The 15010-nt window shown below is 45.6% G+C and overlaps 1 protein-coding gene across 3 annotated transcripts in view; it reads right to left on the bottom strand.

Moving 5' to 3' along the window:
* Positions 1 to 1310: 1310 nt before the first annotated feature.
* The window catches only part of Aopep (aminopeptidase O (putative)), a 342923-nt gene continuing 329223 nt past the window's right edge, over positions 1311 to 15010 (bottom strand). For all 3 annotated transcript variants that reach the window (XM_070033698.1, XM_070033700.1, XM_070033701.1), the window contains 3 exons: positions 7585 to 7671; positions 5256 to 5400; positions 1311 to 1880 (listed from right to left, as the gene is read on the bottom strand). In XM_070033698.1, coding sequence (XP_069889799.1) covers positions 5260 to 5400; positions 7585 to 7671 — 228 coding nt within the window. In that variant the 3' untranslated portion in view covers positions 1311 to 1880; positions 5256 to 5259. The remainder of the gene's footprint in view (positions 1881 to 5255; positions 5401 to 7584; positions 7672 to 15010) is intronic.

The raw sequence follows: 15010 nt of genomic DNA, 5'->3' as shown, positions 1-15010 counted from the left end.
CCGCTGAGTCCCTGTCTCCCTGGACCAAGGCATCATTCTTTCTCAGATCCTACTGGATCTGTAGCACCTACTGCAGTGCTTTTTGTCTGTCAAATGTATCATTTTAAAATGAAGGTGCTAGTTTGTCTAACCCCAGCAGGCACCATTTTTGGATGGAGAGGTCTCTGTCAGCCCTAGCCAAAGGCTCCCTAAAGCTTTTCTTGGAAGATGCTCGAAGGGCAGCAAAGAGAACTCACTCTGGTAGCCAGCTGAGCCCCAGGTGCATGAAGTTAAACTAAGTACAGTTATGGCATGGTGGGTTGCTGCTGCCTGGCTTGGCAGCCCAGGCTGCTTTCCTGCTTCCTGCCTGCTCTGGGGCCACTCCAAGTACAGACAGGACTCCCATGTCTGGAGCCAACTCTACCCAAAGAACCTCAGCCAAAGCTACTGACATGGGCCATCAATGAGCCACCAACTACTTGGGCTCTACCACCACTGGCTGAAGCCCAAGTAGTCAAAACAAAATATGGGACTCTGACTGGTAGAACAAAGGGACTGGCTGCCTGAAAACACACCTAATTAGCAGCTGTTTTAGTGGTTCCAAAAGACAAGCCTTTCACTTTTTTGGAAAGGTAAGACCAGACCAAACCAAACCATGGGCTGAATCACCCACAGTATACCAGTAGGCGCTTATAGGACTACGTGGTCTATGTTCCTGAGGGCTACTGCCCGCCCAGCTCAAGGCAAGTCCAGTGCACTCAGGAGAACTTACTCTAATGTGCAGTTAACATGTTTTGATTCTTCTACTAATATGGTATCATATGAAGTGTACATGTAAGTAACAGGAAAGAACAAATCCCTAGTGTCCACAATGACAGTCTCAGGTATAATAAAGTGAAAGGCTCTGAAGAACAAATCCTCCTTGGCAGGGCTTCTCATAGTGTGTAGCCCAAGAAGCCAGAACACACTGAGCCCCAGCCAAGCACCAGGAGACACGTGCTGTTCCAGGTTTGCTCTGCCTCATCAGCACATGGCCTCCTCCTCTGGGGCAGTACTAGCAAGCTTCCTTAGTGGCTTCTGTCTTTCCTTATAAACTTCAGTATTTGTGTGACAGAAACAATGGTGTCAGGCTCCCTGTGGTGCCTGGGATGTCATAATCTGTGCACTACCTGAACACCAACTAAACCTCAGCTTCTAAGAATATTTGCCTTGCCGTGGAGGCTGCCAAAAACTAGTGAGGTGGGAAGGAATGTTGACATGTGCAGAAGCCTTTCTTAGGCAGTTTTGGTTATTTTTGAATGGTAGCACATTGAAAAGCAAACAAATTTAAATATATCTATTTCACTTTATTAACACATCTCAGGCTCCTGACTTGTACTTTTACAAAAAAGTTATCAAAAGTTTGGAAGACATTAAATGTTGTATGTAGCAATCAAGATAAAACCTTTTGGGAACCTTCCAGGAAGCCTCAGTGTTCAGTGTTACCAGAACCCAGGAAGCTGTGACCCTCTCTGTGAATCACAAATATCCAGGAGCAGCCACATGCTGAAGGGCCTACAGTCATCCAGCAGGTTCTAAAGGCTCAGTATCTTGAATTTGTATGAGTGGACACGAAGCTTTTGGACCACAGCAGAGCTCCAGAGAAGACTCAGTATCTCAGGCAGAAAACAAGCATGGTCAGGCGGCTGCTGGGTGGGAGACTTTATGAGGATCCATCCACCTTTTCTATCTGCCCAGCTGAGCCCAGGCTCTGGGAAAGAGAAGCCCAAGACACAAATTCTGATGTGGGCTGATGGCTTTAGCAGCCACGTAATCCTTCTTTTGATGTCCAGGGTCAGTGCAATCCTGTCCCACCACGACTAGGAGGAGACGTATGAAAGACAATCTCACTGTGATCTTCCCTGCAAAGGAAACAGCAATAAAATTTATTACCCAGTCCCAACTGAGGAATTCTTGTAAACGAGTACCATTGTGGGCCTTTGCTCTCTGCTTTAGAGAGAGGACTTTCATCAGAAAACAATGATGAGACCTGGACCGCATCTCAGTACAGACCGGACACAGTACAGTCAAACCCGAGCTCACACATGGCTCTGCAGCCCAGTGGGCTACAAGACAGACATTCACTTCACAGCTGCATCCACTCTGCTTTCAGGAAGTCAAAACTCCATAATGAGAGATGTAGGCCTTCCCTCTTGTGGGGCAAATACCAAGCTTCAGCACTGACTACATTCTGCCTTTAATAAAAATGGGAAGTTAATCTTTGGGGCATTAGTTCTATGATATTCCACAGATCCCCAAACCACATACAGAAGCACATACAGATGGATACTGCCGCCGCTGGCCGCCAGGTCTAGTGCTTGATGTTCAGGCCTGTCATCTTGTGTGGGGGAGTCCCATCTTGTGAGCCTCAGGCACTTACAGACAGGCTTTTTGCTCAAGGGCTCGACTCCTGTTCCTGCTGAACTGAGCCAGTGTGTGAAATGAGAACTGATATCAGCTCAGTAGGCACCGGAGGACGGGTCCAATCGACAGCCCGGAGACGCAGCGCTGCACTGTTAGCCGGGTTCCGCATCATCCCACCAGTGACTGCAGAGACACACAGACCTAGACTGCAAATACAAGAGAGGTGACCCCCACCCAAAAAGGGACAACAGAACCCCCCACTCACAATGCCACTGAGACACGGTTTTGTGGTGCAGTTCGTTTTAGTTTTTTATAATCATTTTTGCAACTTCAGATAGATGTCTAGTTACTGGATTTATGTTTCTGTTAAGAGCGGTTGGTGCACTGCTTGTATTCTTGACAGGAGTCAGTGCATCCTTTGGTCAGGCTGGTCTCTTGTCCTCCAGGATTAGGCTCCGCACTGAGCTGACCATTCAGTGGCCTCTGCCCCAGTGCCTCCAACTTAACTGTCCCCATCTCACCTTCTCTTCAGGTGCAGAACTTAGCCACTGTGAACAAAGCGGAAATCAATCACTGTTCACCAATCAGCTAAGCTCTGCACCTTGTTAGAGAGGTCATCGCTGGGTATATTAAAAGGCCGGTGAGCATCTTCCAAAGGCGCTGCTGACTTCTTTTGTTTCCAAAGAGCTAACAGATGCATATGTTCTTCAAACTGCAGAGAAAGAACTGTGGTTTCTGGAGGAGCAGCCAGGGTCATGGTTGCGTGGTAATCCCTGGCAATGTGATTTTAATCTTAATTCACAAATCAGCATGCCAGGAACCCAAGCAGCCAGAGCACTTGAGAGCAGGCTGTGCCTTGCCACTCCTATTCGCATGCACCAGCTTCCTTGGTGGCGCCAACTCCGCCTCCAGGCCTGCTCCACCAGCAAGCCAATGTCCTCTGTTGGTCATTCATCTGGCATTCTAGAGCTATACTCTTTTTTTTTTTTTTTAACATAAAAAAGACTCAGAAGACCAAAAGACTCAGAAGACCATAACCATTCAGTGAGGCAGGGTGCTGGTGATTTGTGCTTGTACTCCTCGAACTACTCAGGAGGCTGAGTTCTGATTACTGTGGTTCAAAGCCAGACCAGGAAGACAAATATATGAGATTCTTATGTCCAGTTAATTAGCAAAAAGCTCAAACAGGAGGTGTGACTCCAGTGGTAGAGTGCCAGCAGTGAAAAGAAATACCCAAGCAAAAGCTCGAAGTTCTAAAGTACTGGCACCAAAAAAAAAAAAAAAAAAAAAAAAAAAAGCCAATGAAACTTTGAACAGGCAGGAGAAGGATACATGTGACACAGATACTTCCAAGGGAGGCTATATTTGCCTAGTATATTGCATTTAACCATAGGGATACAATCTCTTCTCACCGCACAGATTCAGTGAAAGGATGTCCCTGCTAGAGGGTGACTCAGGAGCAACCCATGTTCCCACTGATCACAGGTAGCTGTGGCTGATGTGATGCCTGCAATCAGCCAGAAGGGAAGAGACAGGAACCAAGGTGAGTTCAGAGAGGAGTCAAGAAGCGGCAGACTTATGACCAGGACAGCTTCTTTGCCTTAGGGCAAAACAAACAAAAAAAAACCACAGTCCAGAGTCACAACAGCTATGTGACCCTCTGAGTCGTACTGTAGATTTTCATGCACTAACACTCTCAATGAACTTAAGTCTCAAGAGAGACATGACTTTTAAAGGTCTCTACACAATGCTGGTGATGAGCCAGCTTCAACTGTTCCTGCTGGTGTGGCATGGGGGCTGTCTGTACATGCCATCTTGCTGCAGGATGTCCACTCATTCAGTTATTCTACTACTTCCTCTTCCTATCAAACATGAGCCCAGACTCTTCTGGGTGACTAGGACCACGCTTCATAAATCCCCCTTTTTTTCTTCTTCAGATCAGAGTTCTTCCAGGTAAATAAGATAAGCATGTTAGACAAAAGTGGGTTTTTAGAAAACATTAGACATGAACCAGACATCTAGTAATAGGTTAGTTAGGATTATCAACACAAGTCTGTTTATTAAATTTTCATTTTAGAGAGCTATACAACATGAAAAATGCTTAAGAATGCTATTCTTTGTAAAGGACACAAAATTTGACATATCATATTCAACTCTGATGATTTTTAAAAGGGAAAAGCACACTGAATAATCCCACAGTTCTACTTTCAAATTTTTTTTTGAACTGCTTAATTACTTTAAATAGTAACTAACTGCTGGGAGTAAATAGCAGGTCAATTCCAGGCACAGTGAACGGAAGCATTTTAAAAGTCTGGGATTTTCCAGTGTATAGGTGAAATTCTCCAATGAAAGATAGAAAATGGGACCTGCCATCATATCATAGGTATAATAAGTGAGCAAGTGGGGGGGGGGTGGGCACAAGGAAGTGGAGGGTGGCCTCACTGGTCAGGAGTCTCAGCATTACAGGTGTGTATGTGAAGAAGCTACAATCTGGAGCAGCCCTGGACATCCAGGTATCATAAAGCCCGTGGTCACTGCTTCTGCTGGGCTTTCATTCCACCTCTTCACCAATGCTCAAGGTTCTCTTACATTTTTTTTTCCATCAAATTATAAAACTCAAGATGGCCAAAAAATAATGCTGAGCTGTTCTGCCTTCAGGGAGACACCACTGCTCCCACAGCTGCACCTCAGGTGAGCTGCTCCGGGGCCCTCGTCAGCACAGCCTCCACTGCCTGCTCTGCAAGGCCACGGCCACCTGAGAGGAGCGCTGCTCTGTGCTGCCAGAAGCCTTGGTTTACCATGTAGTTTATAATTGGTTTGGTGCCTAAGAGATGTTCATGGCTATACTCAAATGATGGAAAAGAGAAAATCACCTCTTTAGAACAGCATTTCAGCCACCACTTCTGCTGAGGATCTGTCCATCTGCTCTTTGGTCAGCGCAAAGCACTTGTGTGCCAGCTGCTGCTGTCTGGCATTCTCATTCACCATCAGCTCCCCATAGAGGTACACGCCCATGGCCTGCAGGGCAGAGGCAAGAGAGCAATAGGAAAGGGTTGTGCATCCAAATGCGTGTTGAGCACAGTCTGTGCTGTTTCACACAAGCGTGCTGGTCTACAAAGTACAAAGACACACAAAAAAACCGTTGGGCAACTGAACTTCTGGGACCTGCAGTTTTCAGTCTCTTTCTCTCATCAAAATCCTATGAAATTCTTAACTATAATTCTGTAAAAAATCTTGTGATTTCAAGTGTGCCTGAATGAGGAGGTGGCATTCCCATGGTGATGATCTAACACACACCATAGAAACATGCTGCCTGCCACACGTGGGACTCCTTTCAGAAAAGTGTCCCAGGAATAGCTGGTACAAGATCATTCATTCTGTCAGTCTATAAGACTGATGAAAACCACATCACAGCGGGCTGGGAAAGTGGCTCAGTGGTAGTTTGTCTTGTATGCATGAGACCCTGGGTTAGATTCCTCAGCACCACATAAGCAAAAAAAGCTAGAAATGGCTCTGTGGCTCAAGTGATAGAGCGCTAGCCTTGAGCTGAAGAGCTGGGAGACAGCGCCCAGGTCCAGAGTTCAAGTCCCACAGCTGACCAAAAAAAAAAAAAAAAGAACAAAAACCACATCACAGTGGTGACCAGGCACAGTCTGACCACCTTCCCACCTCCAGCTTCAAGTGCTGCAGATATTGGCCCCTAACTGTTTTGAGCACAAGGCTGCAATGGTTCACATCTGTACATTTCCAACATTTTAAAACAGCCAACAATACGTGGCATGACAAAGGGACCCTTTTGGTTCTGCCTGTTTTGTTTCCAGCAGTCAGGGATGCAAAAAGTGATGTCCTCCCAAAGCTGTAGTGTGGTGATGAGGAAGAACATGGTGAATTCTGATCTTGAGGAGACCTAAAGTGACTTCTGTCTGCCCTATGCTCCTCTTTGCTCTTCTAAACATTTCTTGCTCCTTTGTACAAATGTGACATTTCAGCTGTTGCAGTCTTCTACTTTTCTTTGTGGGAATAACCAGCCCTTCAGTAACTGTCTGCCTCCAGTCCTGAGACCATCAAAAGTCCTTTTGTTTGCCCCACCCCTACTCTCCACCCACTGAAAGCAACTCCATTCTGTCAGCCCAGACCCTGGGCACAGAACTTAGGCAGAGGCACAGGCCCCAGGAACATGAGTCAGATGTGGAGTGCCGTATGTGCAGGTGCTACTCTGAGTGGCAACCCAAATGTGCACTATGGTGTCAGAGGTGGCCATGAAGAACATCGTCCAATGCTTTCCTGTGGGCTCCAAGGAAGGCAGCTGCTTCCTAGGAGGGCAGAAAACATGCACGATGTTGCTATCCCAACAGGGCTGGCCTGTCCTAGCAGGTAAGGATCTGACCCAAACCAGTCCAGCCAGCTAGGCTCTCCCAGGCCCACCCACAATATGCTTTCTGCCAGGTCCACTGAACTGAAAACCAGGGACTTCATCATGGTCCTGCTAAGTTAACCCACTGCTAGCCCACTGCTTTCAAGGGCTACTGAGAACTCAAAAATCACATCAGCTCAAAAGTTTAAGGGGTACCCAGAAGTCCTTCAAAACCTTTCTGAACTATTGGTTCTGTAAGAGATGTCAAGAACGTGGGTTCGACGGGCACCAGTGGCTCATGCCTGTAATCCTAGCTATCAGGAGGTTGAGATCTGAGGATGACCGTTCAAAGCTCAGGCAGGAAAGTCTGTGAGACTTTTTTTTTTTTTTTGGTCAGCCGTGGGGCTTGAACTCTGGGCCTGGGCGCTGTCCCTCAGCTCTTCAGCTCAAGGCGAGCACTCTACCACTTGAGCTACAGCACCACTTCCGGTTTTCTGGTGGTTTATTGGAGATAGGAGGCTCACGGTCTCTACTGCCCGGGCTGGCTTTGAAACGCGATCCTCAGATCTCAGCCTCCTGAGTAGCTAGGGTTACAGGCGTGAGCCACCAGCGCCCGGCTAGTCTGTGAGACTTTTATTTCCAGTAAGCCACTAGAAAACCAGAAGTGGCACTGTGGCTCAAGTGGTAGAGTGCTCGCCTTGAGCTGAAGAGCGCAGGGACAGTGCCAAGGCCCAGCGTTCAAGCCCCACAACCAACAACAAAAGAGAATGTGGGCTCGTGTGGGCACAAGTAGGGAAGGTAGAGAGCAGCATTTAAAGAACCCTCTCCTATTGAAGGACAGAACTCACCTGGTCCTCCTGAAGGAATCTCTCCACATGTTTGTAGGCTTTGCTGTACTTGTGCTTAATAACAAGCTCACACCACCGGTGGCGAACCTTTAGAAATGAGAGGGAGAATAAATCTGCTAAGGTCATTAACTGCTAAGTTCCTCGGCCTGGTAAATTGGATGACAGGCCTTTACTTTGCACACAGCTATTCTTTCAAGAACCCCTGCACTGCTAACACTTTCAGCTATAAATTTTATTTTAACTTTTCAAAAGCACCACCTTCCTAAGGAGGACTGCTAACGTGACTTTAGGGGGAAGTGCAGGTTTCAGTTAGGTGTTCTGCTTGTTTAGACATGGTTCTGTAAAGTAACAGGAAAATGTGAAGCAGGACAGGTAAGACACAGAACCCAGACCAGGCTGTGGAGTGCTTCCTGCCATCCCAGACTACTAGATTTCCTCAGACTGTTTGGTTCAGTGCTGCCAGCTGTAATGACAAACATGGTAAGGAGATAGACGCTGCTCTCAGAATTCCCAAGTGGCTGAGCACCCTTTCTAACATTTCAGGGAGGAGCTCAAGCAGGACACCCTTGACCTAGACAACTCCTGCTGTGTGTCTGTCTGTGTGCAGATAGCATGTAAACAGACATGCTGGAAAGGAGTTGCTATTCCTTTATTAAAGCTTTGCCTGTGTGAGTTTTCTAGATGGCCCTGCAAATCTAGATACCAGGGATGGGGTAGATTCCAGCCAGGGATGTGCTGGAGATGGAGGCAGACCCACCAGAGGCAAGGGCACCTGTGGGCAGAGCTGTCTCCTGAGGGTGAGGCACATTCCTCACAAGGCACTTCCCCATGGGTTTCTGAGACCACCCCGTGCACACTGTCCTACTGTAGCAAAGCCCTGTCAACTACCTCGGGCGAGTAGCCTGGGGTCTATCTCCATTACACCAGCCACACACATGGACAAGATCTGTGCATTGTGAAAAGCCTCACACTGGCCCTTGTTGCCTTGCCTTTGAAAAAGTGAGACAGTTGCAAACCATCTGGGGACAATAATAAAATGTAAGTATTGTCAACATTTTGGCTAAGGCCACTGTATCATTACAATGACATGGCTAGATCTCTCCTTTAATATGCTGTAAACAGATTTAAGTGCAAATAATTAGGATCAAAACACACAGACATACTGGCAAGATTCCAGCACTGCCCTGTGCTCACAGGCTGGGCACAGGATGTACAGGAGTGTCAGCACACCTGCACAGCAATGTGAGAGGCCCAGAGAAAAGAGATGATGGCCTCGACCATCACATCTAAAGCAGGTGGGGGCTGCAAAGCCTTTTTCATTTTGAACAAAATGCGTTCCTGGACAACACATAGAAATTAACAACAGACTAAGAAGGAAAGGAGCAAACCCTAGAATAGGAACACAAAGAACAAGGGACAAAGCTCAGGAGTCAGCTTATCAGAGAAGGCTACCAGGATATGGGTTTCCAGTGTGGAGCTCTAGTTTGAGAGTCAAATGTGCAGAGCAGCAGAGAAACCAGAGAGTTCCCTGGAATTTCTGTCTCCTTCCTTTCTCTCCCAACAAATGGCTACCTCCAAGTGCCTCAGTCCCCAAGCCATGACTGGCAGGGGTGCCTTTCTGGGTACAGATGGTTGTCAGCCCCTCATAGTAAAGGAGCATTAGGCCAGGGCAAAACGTCACAGATGTGTGACCCTCAGTGCTACTTTCTACTGGAACCCTGGAAAGGGCCTCATTTCTCTGCACACTTTTAGTTAGGTTCATGTGGGAACTCTTAGCTTCTAAGTGCAGTGATGACCAACAGTGGTGTGATCTGACCACAGGACACTTGGACTTTTGTCATTCTAAAATTCAAAAGGCAGGGTTATTTTTTTAAATTTATTTTGAGAAAAGAGGGGTCCTCCCCCCTCCCGTGTGGTCATTTTATTTACATATATTAGGACAAGGCCCTGGGTATGCATCAGACAGTGGTAGCTGTGCCACACTGGGGTAAAGGTCCACAACACAGCTTCATGAAAGAGGCTCTTTAAGCACCAATGTGAAGTCAGCATTTCCACTTTCCTTTCTGTTAGAAATAGTTTATTGTCAGGACTAATAAGAGAACCAGTCTTCTGACCCCTAAAGGTTAAACACAGACCAACTCCCTCAGCCCCACCCCAGAGAAAGCAGGAATAAACAACAAGCCTTTTCACTGGAAGTACTGAAATGTATTTCAGTACTTTAAAACAGGATGTTTGAAAGACATCATGAAGATGCTGTTCAAGGCTGAGTGCCTATCAGTCAATCCCAGGCTCCTCTTTGGGGTTTGTACTTCTCTTCCTGTTTGTCTAGGAAACAAAGAAAATCTTACATTTCTTCTGCAAACTCTCATAGGACCCACGATGCCTAAGGCCACTCATCACCACACAAAATGGGATGATGCCTTATCACTTCTGTGTGCACATAGGGAACATCCCCTTTCTCCAGGTCAGAGACTTCAACTTGTTAGGAGGTGACACCTCATGTGGAGCAAGCTCCCTCATCGAGGATGGCAGGAAAGTGATGTTGTTGCTGGGCACTAGAGCTATACAGTACTCCGAAGAAGATCCACATGACAACAGCTGTCTGTGATATATGTGCTCTTACGTTAAATTATTAACTCATGTAAGGGAATCAACTTTTATATTTCTTCAATCAGATTAAAATAAAACAGCCATGTTTGCATACATCTCTGACATCACCTGGCACCTAGGGCCCATACCTGGAAAGGAGATCTGAATTTTACCCTGGCCCACAGATAAGGTTGTGGAATGAGCCTACATGATGTTAAGGCTCAGCTCTAGTGGAACTGGACTTGATAAAGCCCAGCCAAACTGAAATGGATGGATAAACTAGTGATATCAAACCCCATTCAGCATCTGTTTCTCATTCATCACCCTACAATTCTGTTCCTTGAATAATACACAAAATACAATAGGTCTTCCCATCCCTATCTCCACACTTAGTTCCTACTCTGCCGACAGCCACTGTTCCAGTCTATCTATATCACACACACAACTAGCTGACAAATACAGTACTGGTTTGCACCAATTTACAACACTCAGTCAATGTAACTGAACGTCTTATCATTCCCTGAGTTGAGAAGATTTCCCTAGCCTTGTAGTAATTGTCACTGAGGATTCTACTGTATCACCACAGATAAGACTTGGAAAAGCAGACACAGAAAAGAGCCTATGGTGCAATAAAGATCCAGGTGCACATGTCATCTCGTGCTCTGAGGGTATCTGCATGTTCAATTCTAGGTGTGCAGTTTTGAGATCAAGCCACATCCATGTGCAGGTCTGAGATTCCCAGCAGCAGCAGTGCACAGCCCAGGGAGACACCAGGGAGAAGCTATGAGGAGGGCTGTGCCTACATCCCACCTGGGACTTTTCTAAACCCCTGCTCAAAAGACAAACTCACTTATTAGCCTTGTCCCAGAATCAGCCACAACCATGTGACATTCCTGTCCTATCAAGAAAGTTACTATTAGCTAGGAGCTTGCAGCTCACAACTGCAATCCTAGTACTCAGGAGGCTGAGTGCAGAAAGTGTGAAAAACTCCATCTCAGATTAACCAGCTCAAATCAAGGCGGGGAGCATGGCTCAAATAGCAGAGTCCTAGCTGAGCAAATAGGCTGGGCAAGTACAAGGCTCTGAGTTCAAAACTCAGAATTGGGGGAAAAATTTAAAAAGAGAAAGTTACTGTAACTCAAAAGGCTCCAAGCTGAACTACTTAATCATAGTTTGGAAACAAAACACAAGAGAAGCCTACTCCTCTTGTCTCTAACCTTTAACTGCCTACAGGATCCTTTATATTCCTAAACCAGTCAGTACGTAAGCGCCATGACCCCACAGGCATTTCTGTGCACTAACCATAATCATAATTAGAATATGGAGGAGGGTTTTCCACATACAATTGTTCTCTCCTGGAAATAAGCACTGCTGAAGCATGGCCCAAATCACCTGGACCTCCCTTAAACCCAAGGCACTTCCCAGGCCTGTGCCCAGAACTGGATCTTTCCGAAGCATGGCTTGCCAAATCCTTTCTGCCAAGGGCTAGAGGTTGGGTATTTTAGCTTTTTAGCCCACCTCTCAAAAGCATTCCTAGACAATACCTAAAGGAATGGGTATAGGTGCGGCTGTCTTTGGATAAAATGTGATTTACAAAAATAGGAAGTGGTTGTACTGGCCCAAGTTATGATGTGTTGACGAGTGTTTATCCCCCCAAACCCAACATATTGTCACTGAACTCACAGATGGAGTCCTGTGAATGAGGCTTGGGCTGGCTTTGGTATAGTCCCATAAGGAAATATAGACTGCCCCAAAGTCTGGATCTATCTTCAACTTCTGTTCTTCACTCTGTGGTCCAATTCCTTAGGCACAAGAAAACAGCTCTAGAATTCTCTAGGAAACAGTCTTTGGTGGCAGACAGGCCTAGCAGCAGTTGTTCCCAAATGTGGGTAATGCTAGTATGGAGAAATGCAGCCTTTAGAAAGAGTAATTTTCAAATCATTCTTTTCTAGAAGCACCACAAAAATTAAGTGCTGCCTCTGTTGACTCCACCTGAGACAGTCACACTAGAACAAACAACCCCAGATCCCAAGAAAGCAAGTATCTTAGTTTGTAGAAACCTTAAAATTCACAATGCTCTTTTATGCTTTGCCACAGCTTTGTGTCTACCAAGGGCCATGTATTAAGACCTGCTCCCAAGTGTGGTGCCACTGGAAGGTGGTAGTATCTTTAGGATGTAGAGTCTACAGGGTGGTCTTTTTGGTATCTGTATGTCCTTGAAAGGGCTTATGGGATCCCGTCCTCTTCCTCACCAGAAGGTGGGTGGTTTTATTCTGCAAAATGCTCTCACTACTCTGAAGTCAGTGGGGCCAACCAATAATGGTCCGGGACCTATGAAACTAAGCACAAATATTGCCTCTTTATACACTGAGTATGCAGTTATCGGTTAAAGTGTGACAAAGAGCTGACAATGATATAACATCTCAGATTTTTTAAAATTTCAATTGTAGTGGTTTCCATGAAACCAAACAAATAAAAACAATGTAACTCCTCTGTATTTATTCTCACAATAAAAAAAGAAAAAAACCGAAACATCTTAAATAAAACATCCAGAGAAGCATGTGAAATACCCTCATCCCAGTTACTTTCAGTTGATGTGTTTTCAGTGATTTGTCAAAATAAAATAAATTTTGTACCAAAAGATTTAATAAAAAGAAAATCCATGAAAAAAATATAAAAAAACAAAATTAAATAAAAACCAAACAAAATCTTTGGGCTGGGGATGTAGCTTGGAGATAGTGTTTATCTAGCAGATTTATAGCTCTGAGTTTAAGCCTCAACTAAAAAAACATCTTATATAGGCATTCTCCCTAGTAATCTGCTTATTAACTTACAGACTACTTCCAAAGTAGTTTTCAAACTTTCCCTGAGTATAGTTCTCGTCATAAGTTAAAGAACAATTTAAATCTTAATGACTCCAGAAACTTTCAAGCATGTCCTAATAGCTTTTAGTCTTGTAACAAGGAAGCTGTGCAGAAACGAGAAACCAGAAGGGACAAGGGTATCTCCTGAGCATGAGCGGAGCTACAGACACCTCATCTCACATACCCATGTTGAATGATATGATACAGACATCCCACCTTGTCAAACGCCCACCGCCATGTTCACAAAGCCAAGTCTCAGACTCTCCAGCTCATTTGTGCTTTCTAAAATTATCATGTCACATTATTCACTGGTTTTATGTATCTATTTACACTGACATCTGCAGCCCTGTCTTGATGTGCAGCATACAGAGCATGGGTGATCCACATTTGTGAATAGTTGGAACACTTGTGCACACTGGAAGTGTTTCGGTTGTTTTGAAATTATAACACACAGTTGGAAGCTATGAAATGCTTTGAAGAATGCCACCCATCCTATTTATGACAGGAAGCACTCCCCTTTCTTTTTTAGTCCTTTTGATTTTGAAATTTACTGCTGAAAGGGGGAAAAAAATCTATGGAGGGAATATGATCTGGGAAGCCCATTAAACCTCATTTGGAGTTCCATTTTATAGCTGTAAACAGAAAAGACGAAGGCTTATGGCTTTTGTAAGTTAATAAGTCTACACTGCAATAAACAAACCTGCTTTTTCAATTTGTGTCCTTAAATTAGATTTACTTGGCTTTAAAGAGGGTTTACTGCTGGCAAGTGGGGCAGGCTCTGCAGAATGCACAGGCAGAGGCATTTCCAGCCCTGTGCTGTGTTCAGGGTTGGGAGTGGTGGACCCACCTACCTGTTCATTCTCAAGAAAGAAACCTTAAAAAAATCTGTCAGCTTCCAGGCTGTCACCTGAATCATCATTTTTATTTGGGTTCTATCCCCCTCTCATCTCTCACTGCCCCTTCTCCCAAAGAGTTGAAATCTGAATGCTATTTTTTAAATGAAGGTTAAAAAAAAAACTATCTGTTGCTGTAAAACCAGGGTTAAGGGAAACAATGAGACATGGAGGCTCTCCTGAACTTTAATGCTAGAAGCAGAGCTGCGGCAAAGCACAGAGCGGGATCGCCTCTACCTGCTACACTGAGCGCACATGTAGACTGCAGTGAGGGCTAAGCATGGTGACAAACAATACAGACTGATATCAGGCAGCCTCACTGATTTGCATGATCTTGGGCAAATCCTACCCTTCCTTCCTTCTCCTACAGACACTTGCATTACTGAACAAAAGCACTACTAAAGAGAAATGGCTCCAGTACAACGCCACAGCCACAGTTAGGCCACACTGGTAAGTGGTAGTTTGCCTTTCTTCCAATTCACAGCACAGCCATATCTTCCACTGCAGAATTCTGAAGTCAGGAAATATGGTCAGGAATATGGTCAGGAAATAAGACAGGAATATGGTCTAAGGAAAGTCTTCTAAGAAGGAGCCATTGGGCTGGGAAGGTGGCTCAGTGGTAGAGCGCATGCCTTGCAAGCATGAGGCCCTGGGTTCGATTCCTCAGCACCACATAAGCAAAAAGAAGAGAGCCGGAAATGGCGCTGTGGCTCAAGTGGTAGAGCACTAGCCTTGAGCTGAAGAGCTGAGGGACAGCGCCCAGGCCTAGAGTTCAGGCCCCACAACCCCGCCCCCCCATGTGAGCCATGTGAGCTGCAACCTCAAGGAGAATGGAAACGTGCTGGTAAAGCAGGACATCTCCAGCCCGACTTCTAGTCACACCATGTGGTCTACTATGTAATCCAACTCTCCCTTCCCCTTCTTTTCTTTGTCGCTATTTCTCCCAATGACCTTTTCCTCCTCTATAGGATCTAGAGACCTTAACAAGGAAAACCTACCAGGTGCCGGTGGCTCACACCTGTAACCCTAGCTACTCAGGAGGATGAGACCTGAGGATCACGGTTCAAAGCCAGCCCAGGC

This window comes from Dipodomys merriami, unplaced genomic scaffold, assembly GCF_024711535.1.
Source record: "Dipodomys merriami isolate MVZ:Mamm:240054 unplaced genomic scaffold, mDipMer1.0.p SCAF_22, whole genome shotgun sequence".
Lineage (NCBI taxonomy): Eukaryota > Metazoa > Chordata > Mammalia > Rodentia > Heteromyidae > Dipodomys > Dipodomys merriami.
This window is presented reverse-complemented; position numbering and strand designations above follow the sequence as displayed.